Source organism: Mustela lutreola, chromosome 14 (assembly GCF_030435805.1).
Source record: "Mustela lutreola isolate mMusLut2 chromosome 14, mMusLut2.pri, whole genome shotgun sequence".
NCBI lineage: Eukaryota > Metazoa > Chordata > Mammalia > Carnivora > Mustelidae > Mustela > Mustela lutreola.
The window spans coordinates 50,649,370-50,675,311 of NC_081303.1; the positions used below are offsets into that span (position 1 = coordinate 50,649,370).

Consider the following 25,942-nt stretch of genomic DNA (forward strand, 5'->3'; position numbering starts at 1 on the left):
CAGTCAGCTACACGTAAAAACACGTATTTTATTCAAATATCTAAGGACAAACGGAAGAGAATAAAGATTTGAGTGGTATCAAGAGAGAACTTAGGTTAGAATAGGAAAACACTCGTCAAAAGTGAGGAGAGTTAGGGCAGTTAATGAGGACGAGCACACAGATCTACTTTTGTTCCCTCTTACAGCACCACAAAAATGACAGTAGTGGGTTTTTTAAGCGTGAACCCACAATAATGAGAAGAGCCAGTAGGAAAAACAAAAACAAAAAAAGGGAGAAGGTAGAAAGCAAACAGGCATGCATTAACAAAATTAACCTGCAGAAACCTGAACCTTAAATCCAAAGTGGAAAAAGCTGAGGCCCAACCTGATTTGTACCTGCCCAGTCCCTCAAGTCTCTAGACTTGGTGGCAGTGGCTCCCTGCACCCCCTCTCCCCGCACCCCTGCTGCCCACCAGAGAGGTACAGGACAGCAAGGGCTGTCACCTACAGGTGGTACCCTGGGCAGGGATTAAAATAAGAATTTCGAGAGCTGTTCAAGATGGCCAGGTTACCTCTCCCTAATTCAATGGCTGCGTCCTTCCTCTAAAAGAAGACTGAAGAATTTATTCTCCAGAGAGGGTCGAAGAGGTATCTCTGTGTCATCAGTGGGAGATAACTGGATTTATGGATACTGGATGCTCAGATCCCCAGGCCTCTTCCTCCATTCGATTCCTACGTCTCTGGCTACCAGACGTTTACCTTCGAGAGAGGAAATGCGACGTGTCTTCTTCAAGGACTCTGACCAACCCAAGAGGGATAGCCCAAAGATACTGACATCAGAACAGAGACTGGGGCACCTGGGTGGCTCAGTCGGTTGAGCGTCTGCTTTCAGCTCTGGTCGTGATCCTGGGGTCCTGGGATCCGGCCCTGAATCTGGCTCTGCATCTGGCTCCCTGCTCGGTGGGGAGCCTGCTTATCCCTCTCCTCCTAGCTCCTGCTCGCTCTTGCTATCTCTGTCTCTGTTTCTCAAATAAATAATAAGATCTTTTAAAAAAATAATAGTAAAAAATTTCAAGTCCCACATTGGGCTCTCTGCTCAGCCGGGAGTTTGCTTCCCGCTCTCTCTCTGCCTGCCTCTCTGCCTGCGTGTGATCTTGGTCTCTGGTCAAATAAATAAATAAAATCTTTAAAAAAAAAAAAAAAAGAAGAAGAAGAAGAAGTAAAAAAATAAATAAAATAAAGAACAGATTGCAGGCTCCCTGCTCAGCAGAGAGCCCGATGGGGGGCTCGATCTCAGGACCCTGAGACCATGACCTGAGCTGAAGGCAGAGGCTTTAACCCACTGAGCCACCCAGGCACCCAAGAACAGATTTTTAAATTGAGATATAATTGACATTAAAGTTTCAGGTATACAACATAATGATTCAATATTTGTACATATTCAACATAAGTCTTGTTAACGTCCACTACTATACCTAAAGAATTTTTTCTTGTGATGAGAACTTTTGAGACTTACTCTCTTAGCAACTATCAAATATGTGATACAGTATTATTAGCCCCAGTCACCATGCTGCAGGTGACATCCCCGTGACTTATTTGTTTTATGTCTGGACGTTTGCTTCTTTTGACTCCTTTCACCTATTTTGTCCCATCCCCCTACTCTACCTCTTGCAACCACCAATCCAGAGCACAGATTTTTTTTTTTTTTTTTTTGGCTTGTTCACTGCTCTCTCTCTCTCTAGCACCTAGAGCAGTGTCTGTGACTTAGTAGGTGTTCCTTGGACATTTGTCAATGAATGTTCACCGTAGATATTTTTAAATATTCAAGACAGCACAAAGGAGGACATAAAAACTACTCATATTTTTACTATCCAGTAAGAACAAGTTCCTCTTGGAACTATGACAAGTTCCTCTTGGTTAGATTATCTGATTTCTAGAGAGATTTCAAAGTCTTTTTTTGCTTGTTTTATATTTTAATATATTTTTTGAAGATTTTATTTATTTGCTAGAGAGACAGTGAATAAATAAGCAGGGGGAGAGGCAGAAGGAGAGAAAGAAGCAAACTCCTTGCTGAGCAGGTAGCCCCATGTGGGGCTCGATCCCAGGACCCTGGAATAATGACCATGATCAGACACTTAACCCATACGAACGACAGGTACCCCTATGTTTCATTTTTCTTATGTAAGCTCCATGCTCAATGCCATGCGTGAAATCATGACCCTGAGATCGAGAGATCAGCCCTACCAACTGAGCCAGCCAGGTGTCCCAAGACTCTGGAGTCTTGATCCTCATGTTCACATACGTGGAAATCCGGTGCTTTTTGTGGAACACCAAAAGGCAATAACATTCATTTCTGCAGTGTGAATTAGGAACAAGTTCAGCAAGAGAATAACTGTTCTCTATTCAGCAACATAAAATCACAATCACAAATCCGAGGATTTAGGGGGTGCCTGACTGGCTTCCTCCGTAGAGCATATGACTCTTGATCTTGGGGTTGTGAGTTTGAGTCTCACATTGGGTGTAGAGATTACTTAAAAAATAAAATCTTTTCTTTAAAAGATTTTATTTATTTCTTTGACACAGAGAGAGAGATCACAAGTAGGCAGAGCAGCAGGCAGAGAGAGGGGAGGAAGGAAGCAGGCTCCCTGCTGAGCAGAGAGCCCTACGTGGGGGGCTCGATCCCAGGACCCTGAGACCATGAGCTGAGCTAAAGGCAGAGGCTTAACCCACTGAGCCACACAAGCACCCCCAAAATAAAATCTTTTTAAGTAGAAATCCAAGAATTTAAAAACCTACAAATTAAAAGAAAAAAAATACAACAGTCGACACTTTGAGTTTTCCATAAGTATTTCTTTACTACTGTTCAATTATTGTCATCTTCTGAAGTGATAGTCGGGCAAATGATAGTCAGCTCCAAAGAAGAGGAAGGAAATGATGGAAGGAAAGACAAGAAAATATAATTTATTGACTTAATTTGATCCCTGAATTAGAAAAAGTTCACCATTATAAAGTTTAGCTGCAGGACATATCTTCCTCTAGCTCAAAACTGATTTCCAAGGGAATATGCTCTGTTCTTGACAATCTGGCTTCTCTTCTTTATTTTGTGTATTGCTGGTGCTAGAGCAGTGCTTCTCAAAGTTTAACGGACGTAGGAATCATGCAGGCATACTGTCAAAATACACCTGATTCAGTAGGTCTGGGTTATACCAATGCTGCTGATCTGGGGACCACACTTAGGGTAGGTAGTAGGGGTGTATAGAGAGCAGGAGTGAGCAAAGCCTCAGGGTTAAGGACATAGGTCTTGGAGTCAGAGACCTGCATTCATTTTTTTAAGATTTTATTTTTTTTTTAAAAGATTTTATTTATTTATTTGACAGAGAGAGATCACAAGTAGGCAGAGAGGCAGGCAGAGAGAGAGAGAGAGAGAGGAGGAAGCAGGCTCCCTGCAGAGCAGAGAGCCCGATGCGGGACTCGATCCCAGGACCCTGAGATCATGACCTGAGCCGAAGGCAGCGGCTTAACCCACTGAGCCACTCAGGCGCCCTAAGATTTTATTTTTAAGTAATCTCCACATGCAACATAGGGTTTGAACCTCACATTTCTGAGATTAAGAGTTGCATGCTCTACTGACAGAGACAGCCAGGGGCCCTAGAGACGTGCATTCAAATCCTGACTCTACCCTTTCCCATTTGTATGTCTTGGAGACTTTAATTTATTTTCTATAACTCTTAGTTCCTTATCTGAAAAATGGTGAGCACCGAAAGAACAGTGCTGGGGTGCCTGGCTGATTCAGTCGGCAGAACCTGCAACTTTTGCTTTCTAGGGTGGTAAATTCATGCCCCACGCTGGGTGTAGAGATTACTTAAAAATAAGACCTTGGGGGAAAAAAAAAAAGCAATGACAGTGCTCGCTTCGGCAGCACATATACTAAAAAAAAAAAAAGCGATGCCAATTGTAAATCTCAAAATATGTTGTGAAAATAAATTTAAAGCATTATCTAACACATAATAGGAGCTCAAAATGTGACAACTGTTTTTTATCAATTATGTTATCATTATTACAAACCTGAATTCTAGTCCTAACACGTTAGTATATAAACTTGGGCAGGAGGTTGGCCCTTTTTTTAAAGATTTTTATTTATTTATTTGACAGACAGAGATCACAAGTAGGCAGAGAGGCAGGCAGAGAGAGAGAGAGGGAAGCAGGCTCCCAGCTGAGCAGAGAGTCCCATATGCGGCTCCATCCCAGGACCCTGGGATCATGGCCTGAGCTGAAGTCAGAGGCTTTAACCCACTGAGCCACCCAGGCGCCCCAAGGTTGGCCCTTCTGAGTCTTGGTTTTCTCACCCATCAAATGGGATAATAATAGTGCCCACCTCAAAAGGTTATTGTGAAGATTAAAATGGGGAAGAAAGTATAAAAAATACTTAGCACAGAGCCTACCAGATGAAAGGCACTCGATAGAAGATCACTGAAGTTATGATTGCTATAAACCTTGGTTTTGCCCCTGGCTCTGTGATTTTGGTTAAAGAATCCTAAAGTTGTGTTCAACATCTCTGTGTGGGAGGATGGAATGAGCTATAGTAAATGAAAGGGTTTTGGGAATGAATTCCTGTAAAAATTTAAGGAAAAGCATGAGAGTCAGAATCTGACCTGAGTTCCAGCCCAAGATGTGCTAATATGTTACTTTGTGATCTTAAGGACATGACTTCATCCGTATAGCGGGGCTAGTAAGACCGACCTCACAGGGTCATGAAGATTACATGAAATAATGTGTAAAGCATTTAGTACCTTGCCTGGTATATAAAAGTGCTTGGTAAATGTTTTCTTTCCTATGTATAGTAATTACATTCAGGGTTATTCATTTTTCCAAGGAGGGTAGTATTTCTAAAAATATTTCAGTTTTGTTTGTGAGATTATCTCCATGAAGATTTATTAGGTTGAAGATTAAAGGTCTATAAAACTGAACTTCTAAATGTATTCGATTTAATTATACATCAAATATCATCCCAATGCTGAATATTTCATCAGTGGTGTCCCTGGCGCTGGCTGTTGGAAGGCAGGGCCTGGGGAGGATAAACAATCAATTAAAAAGAATTTGGTAGAACCCTAAAGAGAGATCATCTTTGTTTTACCGCCAAGTAGAACAAAGTTTCCAGAATTTTTAGAGGAACAGAAGTAACTGACCCAAAGCTTTCCAGCAGAAACCCCGGACATACTGTTACCACCATTCATTTCTCATTAGTAAGAGAAGATTGCTACTGCTTTTTCACGTCTAAATGGTTTTCATCCTTTCTGCACTATATTGCCTGATACTTCGGTGGAACCCATTTTAGACTAATTTCCTTACTTGCCCAGAATAAAACCCTGCAACAAGTTGTATTCTTTTTTTTTTTTTTTAGATTTTATTTATTTATTTATTTATTTATTTAACAGACAGAGATCACAAGTAGGCAGAGAGGCAGGCAGAGAGAGAGAAAGGGAAGCAGGCTCCCTGCCGAGCAGAGAGGCCGACGTGGGGCTCGATCCCAGGACCCTGGGATCATGACCTGGGCCGCAAGCAGAGGCTTTAACCCACTGAGCCACCCAGGCACCCCAACAAGTTATATTCTTGTACCTCTCTGCTCATCTTGGATGAAGATGGATTGATGAAAATCTACCAATAATACCCTCTCCTAGGTCAACACTCTCTAGGTAGAGAGGTTTTCTAGAAGATTCTGAAGCCTGTGTTTTTTGGTTTTCGGTTTTTTTTTTTTTTTTTTTTTTTTTTGAAGCCTGTGTTCTAAACATATTCTACCTGGCTTAGTCTGTGTCTATATGTGCCAAACATGATGCCTGATACAAAGAGGGTGCTCAGTATATATTAGCCAAAAGAATCTATTGCTTTCATACCTTCCTCCTGCTACTTCTTTGCCCATGAATCCAGCTCTTCAGGGAAGTGGTTTCAGGGAGGCGGGAGGAGCATTCTGAAGCAAAGGTGGATGGAAGGCCGGCATCCTGGTCACGAGACCCTTCCCCACCTCCAAACTGTCAGGAGAGAGACCTCTATCTAAAAAGTGCTTCTATCTGTCTTCTAAATGCTTTGGAAAACAAGCCCTGGAACCTAGCTGAGCCACCTTTCTAGATGCCAGTGTTTGGGGTTCCTATCCTTTTCCTGGAGCTGACTCCAGTCGTGTGGTTGGAGGACCCCTCTCCCAGGAGGGCTTAGTGATCCATTTAGGCAAGTTTCCTGATGACACGTGCACACACTTCCTACATAGGAAGCATGCAACTTTTTTAAGGGCGTGGAGAACAAAAGGAGGAAAATAGTATAACATTTAAAACATCATAAATAATAAGTAGGACCTGGGGCACCTGGGTGGCTCAGTTGGTTAAGCATCTGCATTCGCCTCAGGTCATGATCCCGGGGTCCTAGGATCAAATTCCTCATGGGCTCCCTGCTCAGCAGAGAACCTGCTTCTCTCTCTCCCTCTGCTGTTCCCCCTGCTCGTGCTCTCTGCATCAAATAAATAAATAAAACCTTTAAAAAGTAAGTAAATCAATCAATCAAATCTTAAAATAATAAAAATAAAATAAAATAAAAAACAAGTACTTTACAAATAAAATTTTCAGTGGTCCCATATCCCAGCATAAAACTTACAATTATTGCCTAGTACTCCCTTCTCATTTTTTTTTTAAGACTTTATTATTTATTTGACAGAGAGACACAATGAGAGAGGGAACACAAGAAAGGGGAGAGGCAGAGGGAGAAGCAGGCTTCCCGCTGAGCAGAAGGGCCAATGCAGGGCTAGATCTCAGGACCCTGGGATCATGACCTGAGCAGAAGGCAGAGGCTTAATGACTGACACCCAGGCGCCGCACTCCCTTCCCATCTTTATCCACGCTTTATATCAACTTTAGTTCTCACAAACGATCCTGGAACGATGGAGATTTTATCTTTGTTTTATAAATGTGGAAATCAAGACTCAGGTCAAGTGATTTGTCCATATAGCTAATAACACGTGTTTGTCCAACTCCTTATCTATCTGGCTCAGGACAATTTCTCATTCTAATGCTTTCATTTTATGTTCTGTAAAAGTCTTTTTGTGTTCCTATATACTTATCATACGGATCTCTTCAACAGCAGCTAACATTCCATTGCATTCTCAGACCATTGTTACTCACCCACTTCCTATTCTTGGGCGTGTAGGTCCGTTCAGGTTTTCCACTGCTCTAAACAATGCTGCTTTATATTTTGTTGTTATTGTTGTTGTGCTGTTGCTTTGTTTTCTTCTTTTGAATTATTTTCCAGGAGGGCATTACTGGGTAAAAGGGTATAGACATTTATATATTTTAAACTATTTATGTTACTGAATTATACTAAGTCATTGCATCTTGAAAGACAATATTATCTTCTTTCCCCAGTACCCTGTGAGAGGCATAAGGCAAGCCTTGGTGCACTCACCAGTGAAAACAGCCCTTTGTCCCTCTAGCTGCTTGGGGATGCCCCAGGGCCATATGAGACTCCCTGAAAACGATTTATGACATAATCGAGAATAAAATTTCATAGTGTGATCCCCTCCTTCCCAGGAAAGGCTTTCTCAATTAAATTGTCTTTTTCTTTTTGCAGTCACAAGATCAGCAGGTTTTTTCCAGCAACGGACACTTCTCTCTTGATTCAGACTATAGCTCTCCGTTCCCGTGTTGGGAAAAGGGGCATGGCTGTGAGAAAGCCTTCACTTCCACTCTTGGTTTGCCATTCCAAACAAGGTGCAAAAGGGCCGGGGTATAGTACACCAAAGAAAGGGAGACCCAACGGAGCTGAAAAAGGTTTCAGAAACAGTCGAGGAGAAGTAAAAACGAGGAAAAGTTCCACCGGAATAAGAAAACGCTGTTTCAATGAGGGGAAGGTAATTTTGAGAGATATACTAATATTTCTGCTTCTTAATTCCCTCACATGGCAAAGTACCATTGGAACTTATTGAAAGGTTTAGGCCGTAATTATATGGCTCCTAAAAGGCACTTAAATGATAGCCGTTTTTAATATTAATAAGCATGTAGCCATTAGCATAGTCTAAGCAACAGAGCAGTGGGCATTGTGGGAGAAGCCACTGAAAGCATGCAGAACTGGTTGGGCTAGCTCTCCCAAGTCAGGTGTCAAGTTTGAATCCTCTTGGAGCCTCAGTTTCCCATCTGTGAAAAGGAGGTTACGAACTTACCTATGAAGTTTGTTTTATAGCCCAGATGGGAGCTTGTGACAGGAAAATAGTAGGTGCTCAATAAATAGGAGATATTATTTTTAAACACTGTTTTTTAAAAATATTTTATTTATTTATTTGACAGACAGAGATCACAAGTAGGCAGAGAGGCAGAGAGAGAAGAGGCGAGGAAGCAGGATCCCTGCTGAGCAGAGAGCCCTACATGGGGTGGGGGGCTCAATCCCAGAACCCTGGGATCATGACCTGAGCCGAAGGCAGAGGCTTTAACCCACTGAGTCACCCAGGTGCCCCAGCTCCCCAGCATGGAGCCTGATGCAGGGCTTGAACTCACCACTCTGAGATCAAGACCAGAGATACCCAAGCACCTCTGGAGATATTATTATTTCACAAATCTATCGATAACTGTGATAAATGTGATATATGTGACCAACCGAGCTTTCTTCAGCAGCACATACACCAAAACCGGAACAACAAAGAGAAGATCTGCACAGCCCTGTACAAAGATGACATGCAAATTCATGAAGTATATCATATTTTTCTGATTTAAAATAAATCTACATGTTTGTTGAATTAAAAAAATAATAAATGTGATCAACAAAGTCTTCCCCTACATCAGGGGTTCATAAACTTCAGTGTGCATAAGAATCACCTTGGGTCCCTGGGGCGTGTGGACGGCTCAGTGGGTTAAAGCCTCTGCCTTTGGCTCAGGTCATGATCCCGGGGTCCTGGGATCGAGCCCCACATCAGGCTCTCTGCTCGGCAGGGAGGCTGCTTCCCTTCCTCTCTCTCTCTGCCTGCCTCTCTGGCTATTTGTGATTTCTGTCTATCAAATAAATAAATAAAAAATTTTTAAAAACCCACAAAACCTATCTTAAAAAAAAAAAAGAATCACCTTGGGTCCTTGTTTCAAGTGTAAGTTTTCAGGCCCCCCCTCCCTGGAAATTCTGTTTCTGTCCCTTTGGTATAGGATCTGGGGATCTGAATACATAACTAAATTTCATAAAATTGATTTATGTTGCCTGTAATCCACGAACCAGACTTTCGGAGAAACACTCTCTTATGGTCTCAGAGAATAAAAAGAAAAAAATATTTTTCCCATATGCCATAAAAACTCTATAATATGCAGATATAAGAATAAAAAGATCCGAATATTGAATGATTTTATTTTCAAGATGACTTGTAGCACCTGGGTGACTCACTAGGTTAAGCTTCTGCCTTCAGCTCAGGTCCTGATCTCAGGATCCTGGGATCGAGCCCCCCAGGCAGGCTCCCTGCTCAGAAGAGAGTCTGCTTCTCCCTCTTTCTCTGACCCCCAAAATGGCCCCCCGCTTGTGTGCGCTCTCTCTCTCTCTCTCAAATAAATACATAAAATATATTTTTAAAAAGATGACTGAGGCGCCTGGGTGGCTCAGTGGGTTAAAGCCTCTGCCTTCGGCTCAGGTCATGATCCCAGGGTCCTGAGATCGAGCCCCACATCGGGCTCTCTACTCAGCAGGGAGCCTGCTTCCTCCTCTCTCTGCCTACTTGTGATCTCTGTCTGTCGAATAAATAAGTAAATAAATCTTTAAAGAAAAAGATGACTTCTATAGTTCTTACCTACTTAAACACTTCTGAATCATTCTAAAACAACGTATTATCCTTTATCCATGATACGGATGAACGTGTGTAAACACTTCTTTCTCAGGGTCATGTCGGTCCCTTAGGAGACCTGTCTCCCCTCTGCACTGGGGGACTTAATGACTCCCCACCTTGGAATGTTGACACACATTACTATTTCAGTCTTTTGTTGTTTTACATTTTGTTTGTGCCTTTTATTTCCCCACCTGGACTTGAATCCAAAGGCAGGGGCCCTGGTCTTTTCTGGTTCTCTATCTTCCATAGGCATCTTGTAAAGCCTTTGTACATGCTATGTGTTTCATAAATATGTCTGAAAGAATGCACATATATTTAACTGTAGACTAGTCCTCATTGGTAAATTCTTTACCACAGGAGTGGCTTAGAATTATAGCTGTGAAGGGTGAGCTTTTAGGTTTTTTCACCTTTAGAGCTAGACAGAACTCAGGTTGCCGATCTCAGGTCCATGAAAGAAAGTGCTAGAATCCCTCTGAGCCTGTTTTCTCATTTGTACAGTGGGAATAACATTTATCTTGCAGAACTGTTGTGGGGATTAAGTAAGAGAGTGTTCACAAGGTTCCTAGCAAAATGCACAGCACCCAAGTTCTCTTTCAATGGTATGACTGTTTATTCTTATTATGATATCTGAAAGTACCACATAGACGAACAGATGTAATTGCCATAGATATCTCTCTTCAGATGTAAAATAATAAACCACTGATTCTCTCTGAGCAAAGCTGCTATTTTCTTTCTTTTTTTCCCCTCTTTTTTCATTGGATTTTATTTTTTTAAGGTCTAGCCTTTTCAGCTTTAAGTCACAAATTGTCCAGAGGTTTTCTATGGATTCCCTATAGAGATGGGAAAGGACATAAAGCAGTCATTTACTAATCTCAGACTTTTTAAAAAAAGATTTTATTTATTTATTTGACAGAGAGAGACAACAAGAGAAGGGAATACAAGCAGGAGGAGTGGGAGAGGGAGAAGCAGGCCTCCCACCGAGCAGGGAGCCCGATGCAGGGCTCCATCCCAGGACCCTGGGATCATGACCTTAGCTGAAGGCAGACACTTAACGACAGAACCATCAAGGAACCCCAAGTCCCAGGCTTTCACACAGAGCCGTACAATCAGGGCTTATGTTTACACTTCACAAACCTCCTCTGTCCATAGCCACGATTGCTGTGACCTTTCTCCCATACTAAGGAGCAACAAGCACTGAGAATGAAGACTATGCATCCACCTGAAATGAAATGCAGGAACTTCCAGCTTTTTCTACTACAGACAGGAGATGTACCCGTCCCAGGAATGAGCTGGACCCTGGGATCCCCCACGCAGGTCTCAGGGATGTTGTGAGGGGAAGGGATACAGGAATGGCAATCTGTTCAGTGTTACTCTTTTAAAACATGACCAGTTGGGGTGCCTGGGTGGCTCAGTGGGTTAAAGCCTCTGCCTTTGGCTCAGGTCATGATCCCAGGTTCTGGGATGATGCCCCATATGGGGCGCTCTGCTCAGCAGGGAGCCTGCTTCCCCCTCTCTCTCTGCCTACTTCTCTGCCTATTTGTGATCTCTCTCTCTCTCTCTCTCTCTGTCAAATAAATAAATAAAAAATCTTTTTTAAAATGACCAGTTAGGTATCAGAGTTTCCATGCTGTGGAGGAAATAACATGTACAATTTTGAATAAAATCGTAATTACAGTTCTGTTTCTGAAGGCAAAAAATGGAAACACCTAAGTATCTAAGAAGGGTTAGTAAAACAATCCATGATACGATCACTTGATAGAATGGGTAAGGAAGCACTTAAAATATTTACTTAGACATATTTCCATGTGGAATTACATGGAAGATGTAATAATATATGGATAATGATTCTGAGTACATTTTAAGTAAAAACAAAAAACAAAACCCAAAAAACAATAAAATTTAGTATGGACTCAGAGCTTTCTCCAACTCACAAGTGATGCAGACAGAGCCTTCCCGGTCTTGTCTGCCTCTGAGAACAGCCAATAAGAAGCCTGTATTTAGGTGGTGGGATGGTGATGTCATCGACAATCTGGCCAATCTCCCTGACGATCATTTGCATAATTTACTTCTATTCCAACGAAACCCAATTTTTTTTTAAAGAGGAACATTGAGTGGAAGTGGAAATCTCTAAGAAAAAGGGAGGAAAATTACATTAACAAAGGAATATTTATAATGATGTTGGAATCACAGTTCAGCGATGGAAATTATTATATCTGGTCTCAGTAGAGTACTTTTTACCTTCTAAGCAAAACACTCTTCTTAGTATGTTAAATCTTAAAATAGCTGACCACTATTAGCCATTTGATGTTTAAAATTTTTTTAAAAGGATTCCTTCAGAGTAGGAAACAGAATTTTCTTGGATAATCTGCAAACCTCTTTCTAATGGTATAAAGAGAAGCCTTTTGAAAATAGAAAAAAACAAAACAAAACAAAAAAACCCTGCTCTATATTTACCTGTTGATCTTGGCACTTCATCCTCTATAATTAAAGCCTCTTCCATTTATCAAGCTAATTGAACTGGCTGTGGACAAGGGAACAGGATTCCATAACCCTGATCTTTATCCTTCTTGTTTATACACTTACTGGCTTGGCAAATTTGATCGTACCAGCAGTGCCCCCTTTTATTAGCCTAACTGGGATTTCCTTCCACAAAAAGCATTAAGCTTCATGGAATAATTTGGCTTTTTTCCTGTGGCAGACTGGGGGGTTTAGATAAGTTTGTTAATTATTTTTGTTTCATTCAGGTTTACTGAGTACATCTATGTGTCAAATGTTTTCATGTTCATTGTCTAGTTTTGTCCTTAGCACAACCATGTGAGGATAAATGCTTTTAGCTCCTGTTTAGAGATAAGAAAGCCAAGGGCAAGAGAAGTTAAGTGGTTCCCCAAGAACACACAGGGCGTAACAGAACTGAAAGTCTTACAAGGATGGTCTGACCCCAACACCTGAGACCTTCCCACAACACCGTGTTATTTATTTGTAATTAACTAGTGGTGTCAAAGCAGAATAGAAAATGCTACTCTTGGGGCGCCTGGGTGGGTCAGTGAGTTAAAGCCTCAGCCTTCAGCTCAGGTCATGATCCCAGCATCCTGGGATCGAGCCCTGCTCCCCCTCCCCGCTGCTTGCCACGCTGCCTACTTGTGATCTCTGTCTGTCAAATAAATAAATAAAATCTTAAAAAAAAAAAAAAAAGCTACTCTTACATACCGAATGCAATCTCTTGCATTGAGAATCTGCAAATTTTTATCTTATCTTTAGCATCAAAACATACTAAACACATACTAAAACATACTAAATAAAAAACACATGTCTGTGTTTTTCCAAAGAAGCCTAGAAAAATAGAATGATCAATCTTTTAAAGAGACTATCAATCAAAGTCCTTTCAAGTTCTATTTATCTTAGGTAATCAAGAATTTACTATGGCTAATGGAAATTGGAAATTTGTCATCACCTTCAAACTGGCAGCTGCAAGTCACACGGATCTCTCTGCAGACCTCACCCAAACTTCTTGGGCAGTAGTGTATTCATTCTATAATACGACCTCAGAGAAAGTTATAATGGGCGAGAAGCAAAGTTAGAACCCTTGAAGTGGGATGTATAACACTTCTGAAACTGGATGACGTCTCTGATAATAGCTATGGCCCTCAGTCTGTGTCAGGCAACGCCTAAAGGCTTTACATTTACCACCCAAAACCCTCTAAGGTAGGTACTATCCTGATCCTCCCTTCCAGATTAGGAAACTGGGGCATAAAGAGGCTGGATAAGCAGGCTCCCTGCCGAGCAAGGAGCCCGATGTGGGACTTGATCCCAGGACGCTGGGATCATGACCTGAGCCAAAGGCAGCCGCTTAACCAACTGAGCCACCCAGGTGTCCCCAGAGTCTAGAGCTCTTAACCGCTATGCAACACTGCTTCTCCAAAAAGGAATACACAGCACCAGCCGATTTCACGAACCGCACCGCAGACTTCTTTGTTGACCTGCACGACACCTTGCTAAATATGCCTACGAATAGGAAATTTGTCCATCATGCTATGTGTGTTTGATAACATAATAGTTTGATAACATAATAGTTCAAGGTAAGACCAACTTCGACCTCGTATAGAAATGGGGCATAATTCAAATGATAATGGTCTCTGCTTTCTTAAAACCTCACAGTAACTCCCTCTACTTTTTTCCTAGCCTCCAGTCAGGTCATGAACGCGTGCTCACCTTTTGTCCAAGGCTACCACTTACCTCCCAGCCTAAGACTTGCTCAGGATCTGGAGGGGTCCCTCGCAGCTCTAGAGCAAGTGAGGAGTCAGGTAGGGGGCAGCAGACAACCCTGCCTGCCATTGAACACATGGGAATCTGCTCCCGCTGGTTCTGCTTAGTCCTGCCATGGGCTGCACTGGCATTCTGTCCTTCCCTCATCATTGAAAACGCTAACATCAGAGTGCCCGGGAAACTTTGTGTTTCTGCGTTGTGCCTGATACCCTGTAGTGGGTATAGGGGGTGGTTCGGAGTTCCCAGCCCATCCTAAATTTCTATCTTCTAAAAACGGAGCTGCCTAAGTTTAGAAAGTAGCTGCCTGACGAAGTAAATTCTTAACAACTCAGACTCTTCTAGGATACACATGAAAATGAGTGGCTGGAATGGGAAAAAGGAGAGTCAGGAAACTCCTAGGACTGAGGCAAGACTAGCATCGCATGACAGGTATAAACGTGATTGGTAAACTGTAAAATGCATAGTAGGGATCATCGCTGTACTTGCAGACCGAGGGGTCCCTCCACGGCAGTCTAGCGTCTCCGTTGTTAGCTTGCATCAGAATTTCCTAGAGGGCTTATTAAAACAGACTTCTGGGGGTTCCAGGGTGGGTTAAGTGTTCGACTCTTTTTTTTTTTTTTTTTTAAAGATTTTATTTATTTGACAGACAGAGATCATAAGTAGGCAGAGAAGCAGGCAGGCGGTGGGTGGGTGGGAAGCACGTTCCCTTCCGAACAGAGAGCCCGATTTGGGGCTCCAACCCAGGAGCCATGATCTGAGATCATGGCTGAGATCATGATCTGAGCCAAAGGCAGAGGCTTAACCCACTGAGCCACCCAGATGTTTGACTCTTGATTTCAGCTCAGGTCCTCATCTTAGGAAACTGGGATGAGCCCTGTGTAGGGAATCTGTGCTCAGCGGGGGGTCTGCTTAGGATTTTCTCCCTCTCTCCCTCCATCCCTCCTCCCCACTGTCTCTCTCTCTCTCTCAAATAAATAAATCTTTACAAACAAACAAACAAACAAACAAAAAACCACCGAGGTTTCTGTACTCTATTTCTGATTCTGTAGTTCTTGCTGGTGTTTAAGATAAGATTTGGGGGATGCTGATGCTGCTGGTTCTGGGACCATCCTTTGAGAACCAGTGGTCTCTGCTGCTGCATGGACAAAAAGCATTGTATCCATAGTAGACACTCAGATGGAGTTATTACTCTGCTCCATATCTTGGTAGCCCCAATATTTACTCTCTTCTGCCTCCAGGGTTACTAGCACAGTTTGGCTGAGATTCAGGGGAAAAGGAGATTGCATTTTTTTTCTTCCTTTCCATATGTATCAACCTCCTGCTATTAACACCCCTTCTGATTTAAAAGCCTTTTCATAGTTTGCATTATTATGTTAACTAATTCAGTACTTTCTAATTTCTGAGCATAAAGCTAAAACTCCTATGAGATAGCTACTTAAAGTGGAAGGAGGGCTGAAGGGACAGAAGAGCAGCCCCTCCCTCCGCATTTGCAGCTCTGAATGGGGGCATGGGTGTGTGCTGCGGACCATACATCCTAGAGGGGATCAGTATCTCCCTCGCTGAAGGGCTCTACACACGTAATGTGCAAAGTTAGAGCAAAACGCACTGATGATAAACATTCCTATCTCGCCCCCTCCCTGCCAAATAGAACGAGTGGGCGGGGGAACTCCCAAGAGAGCCTTTTCTGGGAGGGTCCCTCCGGCTCCTGCCAAGACCGCGTCTGGGGTGGCGCGCCGCCCCGCCTCTGCTCCGCAGCCCGCTCTCTGCAATGCCAAAACGCAGCAGCAGAGCCCTCCAGATCCCTCCAGGGGGACCGCGCGGTGCAACCAACCCTAAAAACGTGGCCGCGCGACGCCCCCTCAGCCCTCCGGGCTTCCCATTGGCCCGTTGCCGTTGTCACTCGCTCCTTGCCTCGCCTTCCCCCTCGCGGGCGGAGGCAGCGGGCGGGGTAGGTTGCGCGCTCACCGCTGGCTGGGGCCGCGGTCGCGGCTTTGCAGCAAGAAGCGCGGCGGGCGGGGAGCGGGGCGCGCGGCCGGGGAGGGGGCCGGGCGCGCTGCGGGCTGCACGGCCGGCCCATGCGGGGCGGGGGCCGGCGGCGGGGCCGGGGGGGCGCAGCAGCCCGCGCCGAGGGCGGCCGCCGAAGACCTGCCCGGCCGGCTGCGCGGTGCCCTGCCTCGCCCAGCAGCCCGGCCCGCCGGGAGGGATGCGCCGTGCCGCCCAGCTCCCCTCCGCCCTGTCCGCGCCCTGGAGCAGAAAGTTTGGGGGGCCGGGGGCTGTCTTCCTCCTCCCGCTCCAATGACTGCCCAAGGACTCCTGCCGCCCAGCCTCGACTGTGACCTGCCTCCGTTCCCCAGGTCGGAATGAACTATTCCAGGCTGTGACCAAGGCTCCGTGTCCTCGCCCCTCCCTCACCCTCCTTTTAAAAAGATTTATTTTTTAATTCAAGATATTGTGACCCGCCGACTCCCTCTCCTCGTTGCTAATTGAGACCCCCGGGCCTCGTCTTCTGAGTGTAAGAGGGGGTGCGGTCTCCCGCAAGACGGCGCGCTGGAAGGAGAGAGTCCCCTTGCCGACCCACGGCCACCATGAAGAGGTGCAAATCGGACGAGCCGCAGCAACAGCCGGGCGAGGAGGATGGAGCTGGGCTGGAAGATGCCGCGGGCCCCCTGCCGGGCGCGGACCTCCGGCCTGGGGAGGCCGCGGGTGCTAACTCTGCAGGCGGGCCAACTTCAGACGCGGGCGCGGCCGCGGCCGCGACGCCCAACCCGGGGCCCCGAAGCAAGCCTCCTGATTTAAAGGTGAGCGCAGACCATCCCCCGGCAAGCCCAGCCGGCGACTTAGCTTTCCCCGCCCCACGCAGAAGTGCTTGCCCAGGATGAAAGTGATGGGGAAGCCAGGCAAAGGTCAGAGAGGATGCTCGGCCAGAACCCTGGGCTGGACGTCAGGTACCATTGGTGCCTCCGTCTTTCAGCTCCGTTTCAGGCCTCTGTGTTTGTTCCTCATTATTCAGCAGACGTTCTAGTGACTCACCCACCCGAGATGGTTTGAATAATGTGTGTGAAGTGCTGTTCGCAGACAAAGGGCTGGAGAAATCCAAGATGCTAACTGAAAAGTTGACATCACTTTCCCTCCTGTAAGATGGCAGGGGAAGAAAATTGCAACGTGGGAGGCGGAGCAGAGGACCATCCCTTTCCTTTGCTGCATTAGTTTCCTCCTTTTGGGACCTTCCTGGATGAAGCTCAGTTTGTCCATCTGTGAAAGGGGAGTGTGGATTTCTTGCCGTTAGGTGGAGCCAGAGGTTAAGCTAGTGCTTGGAGATCCCTGCCTGCCGGCTGAACCAACCCCCAGGGTGGAGAACTGACAGGTGGCCAAGCGGTACTTGGGCTGGTTTGGGGCACACATGCTGAGCCGGCAGTTAGAACCAGAATCCGGAAGAGCCGATCACATGCAGCCTGGGAGCCCTTTATTTTCCTGGCCCGCGGTTGCCGAGACAATGATCGCGCTATGTTGAATATGTCTCTCTATTAATTAAAACGGCAGCAGGGATAAATAATGCACCTTTGCGGGAGCTGCTACAGGGATTGCAGGCTCAGGATTTGCGAGCCGGCTCACCACGGGGCTGAGCGAGATGTCAGCCCAAGGAAGGAACTTAAATGCCTTGGAGATTGATGCCTCCGGGGAGATATTCTCCAGAGGGGGTACAAGGTCTGGGCTAGGGGAGCCAGAGGACTCCATTATGTTAAATAAAGCCTGTATCCTATGGCAGCAGCCACTAAAGAGCTTACCAGAATAAGCCAATGACATTCCTCGTTTGGCCTGAGCAGCTCAGAGTCAGGAAGTCGGAGCGCAGGTGAGTGGGCTCTTACCTGTGTGTTACCTGTCTGTGTGCCTCGGGGAGGGCTAGGAAGGGAGACAGCTAGCTCCTTGTGTGTACTTCCAAAAAACTGGTAGTTGTGGGAGTGTGACCTCTGGGGCTGCGCCTGTCCTTTTCAGAGGTTGGGGGCAAGCCTTATGTCCAAGAGCCTGCAGAGGCTTGTGCTGTGAGTCAGGCCCTGGTGCCTGTCCCAGCTGTCACCTGTGAGCCCACCCCGTGTGGTTCCTATTTTCAGTGAGATGATGAACAGAAATGGGTCCCCTTAATGTGGATGTGGAAAGGAGGGGAGCCTTCTTCTGCAGCCTTTGGCCTCCAGCCTCATTCTGGGCCCATTCAAGATGAGTCCGGCGAGTAAACCTCGATTCTATGGCCAGATGGGACCCTTCCCTGAGTTGATGAGAAGCTGCTTGGAAACTCCCCCAGTCTCCAGCTCAGGCCGGCAGTGCAAACTGCCAGCTCCATTCACTTCCCTCGGTTGCCTACACGAGCGAAGGTGGGCTGGTGGTGGTGTGGGGGCTGCGGTGTCTTTGTCTCTGGATAATGCTGCCTTAAGAAGCTCGTTCATCTCCACCCTCCTATATCATCTATCTCTTTTCTAAATCTCTCTCTTTTTTTTTTTTTTTTTTTTTTTTTGCGACACCTTCACTGTGGCTAGGGCAGACACAGCAGCAACTCCACACCTGATATTAACTGCTAAACTTCCCTGAAGCAGAATTGAGATTCGATGTGAGAACAGGAGCCTCACTCCCCTACCCGAAACATCTCACTGAGCTAGATCACAGCCATGTGGACCCAGGCACAAGGAGCAGAAAACAGAGCTGCTGCAGGCTCAGTGGGAGCGTGGGGTGACAAGCAGGGCCTTTTCCTGTTTATCTCTGTCTGCTTTATCAAAACATGTTTACAAGGTAGGGACTTTGGAACCAGATAGGAACTTGTGGGCCATCGGAATTAGATTTGCTGTGTGATCTCAGGCAAATCACTCAACTTTCCTGAGCCCTTTTCTGGAAAAAAGGAATAAGGATATTGAAGTGTGTCCAAACTTGGTTTCCAGTGCTGGAAAAGTTGTTTCGGTGGCACAGTTTTCCGATGAGGGAAAAATTCCGTGACTGGCTCTAGCATGGGGTAGAAGCAGGATTGTTTTGGATTTGCTGGTGGTACCGGAAAGGGGCAACTTTCATTTTTTTTTTGTAACCTCCCTTTGCCCCGTACCTGGGTTTGGCCTAGGAAGATCAGCAGCTCTGCTTTGGTTTTCATTTTAAACTTGGGAGGTAGGAACTTTGGGTCCTTTGGTCCCAGTTCTGTTTTCTTATGACAACTCCAGGCATTGCGATCGATTAAGTGCACTGGAGGAAATGATCTTGAGGAAGGGGCCAAAAAAATCAGAGGCTTTGTCTGAACTACCTCCAATGGCAATTGGGGCAGGGGGGAGTCTTTGCCAAAGAGATCTGAATGCCCAAGCTATTAGGAGCCACAGGTTCCAGGGGCCCCTTTGGCCTCTGTCCGCAGCCCTTCGGTGTTGTAGAGTGTATTACTCTGCAGTGGAAATTTCTGCTACAGGGGTCAGGGGTCATGGTTATGGGATGGGAGGGCCAGTGAAAGAAGGAAAAATAGTTTACACGACAATCTTAAAGGAGCGATTATATAATTGTTACTGGAAAATCACCTGAAAAGGGACACTGCCTCACAGGAGGCTCTTGGGGATACTCGGGGACCTTCTTCGCTGCTCCACACACTTGAGGTGACACCCCTGCAACATGAAGCGACAATCCAGAGTCCCAGTGCCCAGCCCCTGTGGCCTGGGAGTCCCCGTTTAACTGCTCGGGTTCATGTATTTGTTCTCATCATGGGCTGCTGCAAATTCCCTGCTAGTTGGGAGGACAGGCCAGGACAGCTGGTAACGGAGAGAGCTGGCGGACCCAAAGGACCCCGGAATTCTCCAGCGGGATAACCCAGCTCCGGCAGGAATGGGAGTGGGGAGGAGCTGAGGGAAAACTGCAGAAAGGGACGCGTGGAGCGCACATTCCTGTTAACAATACAGCATGTGATGGCTCTTGCTGAGGCCTGGGATGAGTGGCTGAGTGTAAGAGTCAGCTGGTTCTGTCCCTAAGGTCTAGAATCCTCAAGGCAAGGAGGAAATCACCAGCCTCGGCACCTCTCCCACCCCTTCTGCTGCCAGAGGAATCAAGCCCTTCCCAAAAGGAAGACTCTGGGTGTGCTGGCCAGAGTCCTTCCCCTGATGTTCTTTTCCCCTCACCAAAGCCCCTTTGAATAATTTCCCCAGGGATTTCTGGGCACTATTCATCTTTTTCCCAGAGGGAAAAAAGGGGGGGTGCCCTGAGGTCTGTTACTACAGTCCTGGTTCGAAGTGCTTTTGACTCAAGACTCATGTGGGTTCCAGCTCATGTTTTCTCATTACCACGATGACCGACCTTCCTGCCTGTTCGCAGTGAAGATGAGAAAAAGCAAGAAGCCGACTAGCTGGGGGGCACGTCCCAGCCAGAGGCCGTGGGGTTCTCCTCGCTGGCTCACCACCTTTCCTGGTGAGCACAGGCGCATGAGCCCCTCGCGAATGGCCCGTGTTCCTTCAGCACTCCTGTAGACTCTCCATGGGAAGGGGTCAGGAGTCCGCAGATGCTGAGCAACCTCCCTGGGAAAGGCGCTGTTCTAACTGTGAAGTAGGGCATGTCCTGGAAAGTGTCTGAGAACATACATGTGCAGTTTACAGCAAAACAGACGCCCCATCTACCTACCACCCACGTCGAGAAAGAACATTGATATTCCCAAAAGCTCTGCTCGTTTTTCTATTGTTGTATTTGTTTAATTTCTTTTCTTTTTCTTTCTTTCTTTCTTTTTTTTTTTTTTTAAGTAAGCTTTGCACCCAACGTGGGGCTTGAATTCACGACCCCAAGTTCAAGAATTGCATGTTTTCCTGACTGAGCCAGCCAGGTGCCCCTTCTTTGTTTTTGTGTTTTGGGTTTTTTTGTGGCAATGTCTCTTGATCCAGCTGACGGCTTTCCGTGTCTCCACTTCTTCAGTGGAGGAGAAGACAAGCTTCTTCACGGGAACGTGGGTGGAATGAAGGTGTGTGTGCTCTGGGGGGGTCTAGTGGAAGGCTCTGGGGTTAGAGGGGACTCTATGTGGCCTCCTAGTTCTGCTTTAAAGGCGATATGTTCAGGCTGGACGAGAGGCTGGATGGTTTCCTCAGGGAAGTAGGATTGCTGTAGACCTCGGATCAGGGGAAGGGGAAATTCGTTCTTTGGCAACAGGCAGTAAGTAGTTGGGCTTTCAGGTAAGCTCCCAGTCTACAGGATGAACTACTTGCCAGAAAATCATCCATTAGAGGACACGTACACTTAGGGGTGCTTTGAGCATCATTGGATGGAGTCAGAAACACATGGGGTTGATTGGAAGAGATGGGATGAGAGCAAGATATTTTTTAAAAAGATTTTATTTGTGGGGCGCCTGGGTGGCTCAGTGTGTTAAGGCCTCTGCCTTCGGCTCAGGTCATGATCTCAGGGTCCTGGGATCGAGCCCCCTATTGGGCTCTCTGCTCGACAGGGAGACTGCTTCCTCCTTTCTCTCTGCCTACCTGCTTCTCTGCCTACTTGTGGTCTCTCTCTCTGTCAAATAAATAAATAACATCTTTTAAAAAAGAAAAAAGATTTTATTTGTTTGAGAGAGAGAGAAAGCGCCCGGGCGTGTGTGTGGGTGGAGGAGCAGAGGGAGAGGGACAGGCAGACTCTGTGCTGAGCAGGGGGCCTGACCCGGCGCTTGATCCCAAGACCCTGAGATCATGACCTGAGCTGAAATTAAGAGTCGGAGACTTAACTGACTGAGCCACGCAGGTGTCCCTAGAACAAGATATTAAAGAGAGAGTAGGATGTTAATGACCAAATAAGAGAGAGGCTTCCTAAATGGACGCAGTGGGACAGCACGTGCCAGGGTCTTTGTGGGTCCAGGGTCCTTTGTTGTCCCAGCCCTGTAAATAGGGATGGTGGAGGGGTGGCAGGAATGCTGAGGCCGCCTGGTGTTTACCGCACCTGCAGCGAATGCCCCAAGGGCAGTAATATTCGGAGCACCCTGTGTGTGGGCTCAGGGAGAATCCCTGACCGATGGCAAAGCATGTGGCAAAGGCAGCTCCCTGTTCCCCTGCTACATCTCGGGTTCTAGAATTCGCAGCTGCCCTCGTGGTTCTTGTGGGAACTGTCTTGCAGGGCCAGTATTTACAGATTGTGCTGCTTTTTGTGTATCTAACTGTTCTTAGCAGCCAATCCCATGAACAGCCCTGTCTCCCTCTCCCTCAAAAAGGAATTGAAACATCAGATAAGACCTGAATTTTGGGTGTAAGTTTAAAAAAAAAAAAAGTGTGAGTTTCAGGAGCTGGGGAAGAAAATCTCTCGGTGGTTCTGGAGGTTAGCTCACAATTCCTCTTTGTCTTCCTCTGTCCTCTGAGAAATGGCCTCTCCCTTTGAAATCCTCACAGACCAGGAGGGTGCGTTCTTAGAAGGAGGCCAGGACTGGACAGGGCCCACCTTGATCAACCCAGCACTGAAGCCTCTCTCTGTGTTAAGAAGTTAAAGAACAGGGGCACCTGGGTGGCTCAGTGGGTTAAAGCCTCTGCCTTCAGCTCAGGTCATGATCTCAGGGTCCTGGGGTTGAGCCCCGTATCGGGCTCTCTGCTCAGTGGGGAGCCTGCTTCCTCCTCTCTCTCTGCCTACCTCTCTGCCTACTTGTGATCTCTCTCTCTGTGTCAAATAAATAAATAAAATCTTAAAAAAAAAAAAGTTAAAGAACAAAGCGGTTGAGGGATGGCAGGAGTGTTTTGTGGTTGTGGGAGAAGAGCAAGATTTGACTTTTCCTCTCATTCTTTCTCTCTCAAATAAATAAATAAAATCTAAAAAAAAAAAAAAAAAAAAAGATAAGGCTTTGAATAGGAGGGATCTGGGTTAGGCACGAGAGAAAGCTGCCTGTCTGAGCATTTTATAATTTTGCAAAAGGTTGTTGTCGAAGGATTAAGTCCTTTGTAAGAGGGTTTTGTAGGCTTGGATGGTTTCTGGTCAGAAAATATATTATGATGCAGCAACCGCCAGGTAATATTAGGGACACGAAGATACAGATGGCAGAGCTCGTGTCCTCCATTCGCTCCTATGGAGGAGTCTGGCCATAAGCAGGTGGAAAGTCGGCTAACAGGTTTGAGGGAGCGCTGGGAGCCAGGTCAGGGGCACGTGACTAATTGCAAGGGGAGCGGATGATGAGCTCTCTGGAGCTCCGAGCAAGGCTGTGAGACCCGTCAGGGATGGCTTCACGGAGGGGGCAGGCAGGGAGGCAGGGGAAGGACCACAAGAGGCACTCAGGTAACTCTTTAAATCTTACATGCTGGTATATGTTGAGTCAGTTCTGCCTAGAAACCCAGGGATGCGGCCACCTTCCCAGACTTGCCCTGGCACCAGGCAGAATTCTTGAAGCCATCAAGGAAGGAAGACTTAAAATAAAATGGAGAATGGGGAAGTCCTGTGCCCCTGGATGGAAGTCTGTTTCTTTAAGTGTCAGCTGTGATGCTGGGGAAGAAATCAATGATTCGAAAATTCTTCCATCACTGTGTTTCTAATGGAAACCCCAGACAGGCCTGAACATTGGCAGCTCCTCGCTCTTCTCCGGCGTGGTCCTCGTGGGTGCCGGACCTGGGGTCAGGGTTCCTCTCCCGCCCCAGCCCCAGGCTCCCCACCCAGAGCAGCTTCAGGGCAATTGGAGACTTCCGCAATCCACTTTGTATCCCGAGAGTAGGACTCTGTGGGTTTTGACAGCGATTAGCTCTTTAATGCTGGCCCTGTTTCCATAGAGACCCTATAAATAGAGGAACGTTGGCGACCTAGGCTTGCTAAGGCTCACGGTGACCCAGTCACCCCACTGAACCCTCACAGCCGACGCTGTGGTGGGGCAGAGGGAGTTCCGAACCCAGGTGGGAGGAAGGGATGTGCGGTGAGCTGTCAGGTTGGGGTAATTAGCTGTAGGTTAGTGTGGCTTGTGAAGAGCCTTGCAGCTTTTCTGGGAATTAAGAACACAGGGACCTGTAGGAATCAGAAGCCGCTTTGGGCTATTTTTAACCACATGGTACCAAAGACGCTGTACCCCGAGGCATTTTACTTTTGGCCTCAAGCAGCTGGGTTGGCAAATTTTGGAGCACACTTCCCCTTTGGTGGACCCACACCCAGGGAGGAGAACGGATGAAGCCTGGCTGTTTAGAGACCACAGCCTTCTCGGGAAGGATCTTGCAAAAATCTGCCAGTTCACCCTTTCTTCCTGGGAGAGGCATGGCATCCCAAGGGCAGGGGGTCCTCGCTGCCCTGAAAAATAGTCCTGGGGAGGGGATAGCAATTGCCCCGGCCTTCTCGTCTCCTGGCTTTGGCACCTGCCCTGGGAAGCCGTCCTTTCTGGCTAACTCCTGGCTTCCGGGCAGCTCTGAGACAGTTGCGCCTAGTTCTGATACATCGGGAGAGCTCTGTTTATGTCTCACCCCTAACTCTGAAACATCTCAGCTCTCTTCTAATACATGGCTTCGTTTGGCCACCAAAATGGTTTCTGGCAGCTGGGGAAAAGCAAAAGTCAGCGTGGAAAAGCAAGTGACATTTAGTAGCTGGGACCTGTTAGTCAGAGCAGGTGGTGCTTTCTGCTGCGTTGGTGGCCAAGTTCCCTGAAGCTAGTCACCATGGTTTTCCTCATTTCCAAAACTTGCGGCTGGTTATGTATATGTGCTGAGTTGTTGGGTTTGTTTTTGTTTTTTGTTTTTTGGGTTTTTTTTTTTTTTTTTTTTTAACACTTACCATGTTATGTCAAAACTCCTCAACTGCCTCTTCTCTGACACCTACCTGCAGATCACCCCCCTTACCAGCTCCCGTGTTGCCCAGCTTTCTGGCCTAGCACTTTTTAAGGGAAGACCCCTTCATTTGGAGCAACATCCCTGTCCTATTATTCTTGGACTCCTGTTTTGTTCTTTCCCCTCATGCCTACTGTAGACTTTTTAGCAGGCTCCTCGGTGCCGCTGGGGCAAAAGTCCTGCGGTCATCTGACTGCTATCTCTGGCTTTCCTTTACCTGTAGAACAGATGGGGAAGGTGTGAACTGAAGGCTCATGGTTGTAAAAGCCCTTACCTGCGTCCTACAATGTGACATGGGCAGGTCGACCATCACAGTTGGGCAACCCATCCACCCTGCTCCAGGCATTTTGGGTTTGTTTTCAACCTGCCTGGGAGACTGTTCTGGGATGCCTGTAAATACCGCCATCTGCTTTAGTCTTGGAATCAGTGTGTGAGCCAGCGAAGGTAAATTAGACCGGAGGTCGGAGGCTTGTCTGTGTAATTTGGAATGAGCAACTGCACGTGCTGAACCTCAGTTTTTTTTTATCTGCAAAACGGAGACGCTGACACTAGTTCCATTCTCCCTCCGGAGGTGAGGCTAGCCTCAGGTTAGAATGATGGTGTAGATTAGCGCTTTGCAAAATGCTGTGTGATTTTAAAATAAACTGACCAAGGATGTTAGGGTTCGAGGCAACAGGGCAGACAGTGGTGGCTGCTGGCCACAGCGCCTCTGCTCATGTCCCGGGGCCTGGAGTGGGAGGAGACAGCTCTGAGCTCTGGGACCTCTGGCGAAGTCTTTTGAGGGAAACCGAGCAGATCTAGAAGATGGGCCGTGGAGTTGGAGAAGCTGGGTCAGAAGTGGTCGGGAGAGGATAAAGAGACTTGGAACGGAATGCTAGGACAATGTGGACTATGCAACGGGACTGTTTGGCAGGAGCGGCTGGGCCAGTGCCAGAGCCAGCTGGCCCCCTCCGTGAGGCCTGGAGGGCGGTCTGGTATCCGCTTGGGCCTGGGGACAAAGGAGGGTCCTGGCTGTCCCTGCTCCGGAGGCCACAGGATCTGGCCATTTCCAAGTCGATGGCAGAGTGTGCTCCCCAGTCCGTCGGCCCTGCACATGTCGGCTCTGCCCAAAGCAGGTGCCTCC

The 25,942-nt window shown here is 46.7% G+C and overlaps 1 protein-coding gene and 1 non-coding gene across 4 annotated transcripts in view; both read left to right on the forward strand.

Moving 5' to 3' along the window:
• Positions 1 to 8,608: 8,608 nt before the first annotated feature.
• LOC131815392 (U6 spliceosomal RNA) lies at positions 8,609 to 8,714 on the forward strand. The gene has a single exon (XR_009347708.1). It is a non-coding gene; the product is annotated as a U6 spliceosomal RNA (small nuclear RNA).
• A 7,447-nt stretch (positions 8,715 to 16,161) lies between these two features.
• Positions 16,162 to 25,942, forward strand: part of TMCC2 (transmembrane and coiled-coil domain family 2) — a 37,732-nt gene continuing 27,951 nt past the window's right edge. The window contains exons 1-2 of one of the 3 annotated variants that reach the window (XM_059146041.1): positions 16,162 to 16,425; positions 16,518 to 16,869. In XM_059146041.1, coding sequence (XP_059002024.1) covers positions 16,657 to 16,869 — 213 coding nt within the window. In that variant the 5' untranslated portion in view covers positions 16,162 to 16,425; positions 16,518 to 16,656. Of the gene's footprint in view, positions 16,870 to 17,440; positions 17,922 to 25,942 lie in introns of those variants that run through there. The other 2 variants (XM_059146040.1, XM_059146042.1) reach the window with 2 other exon arrangements.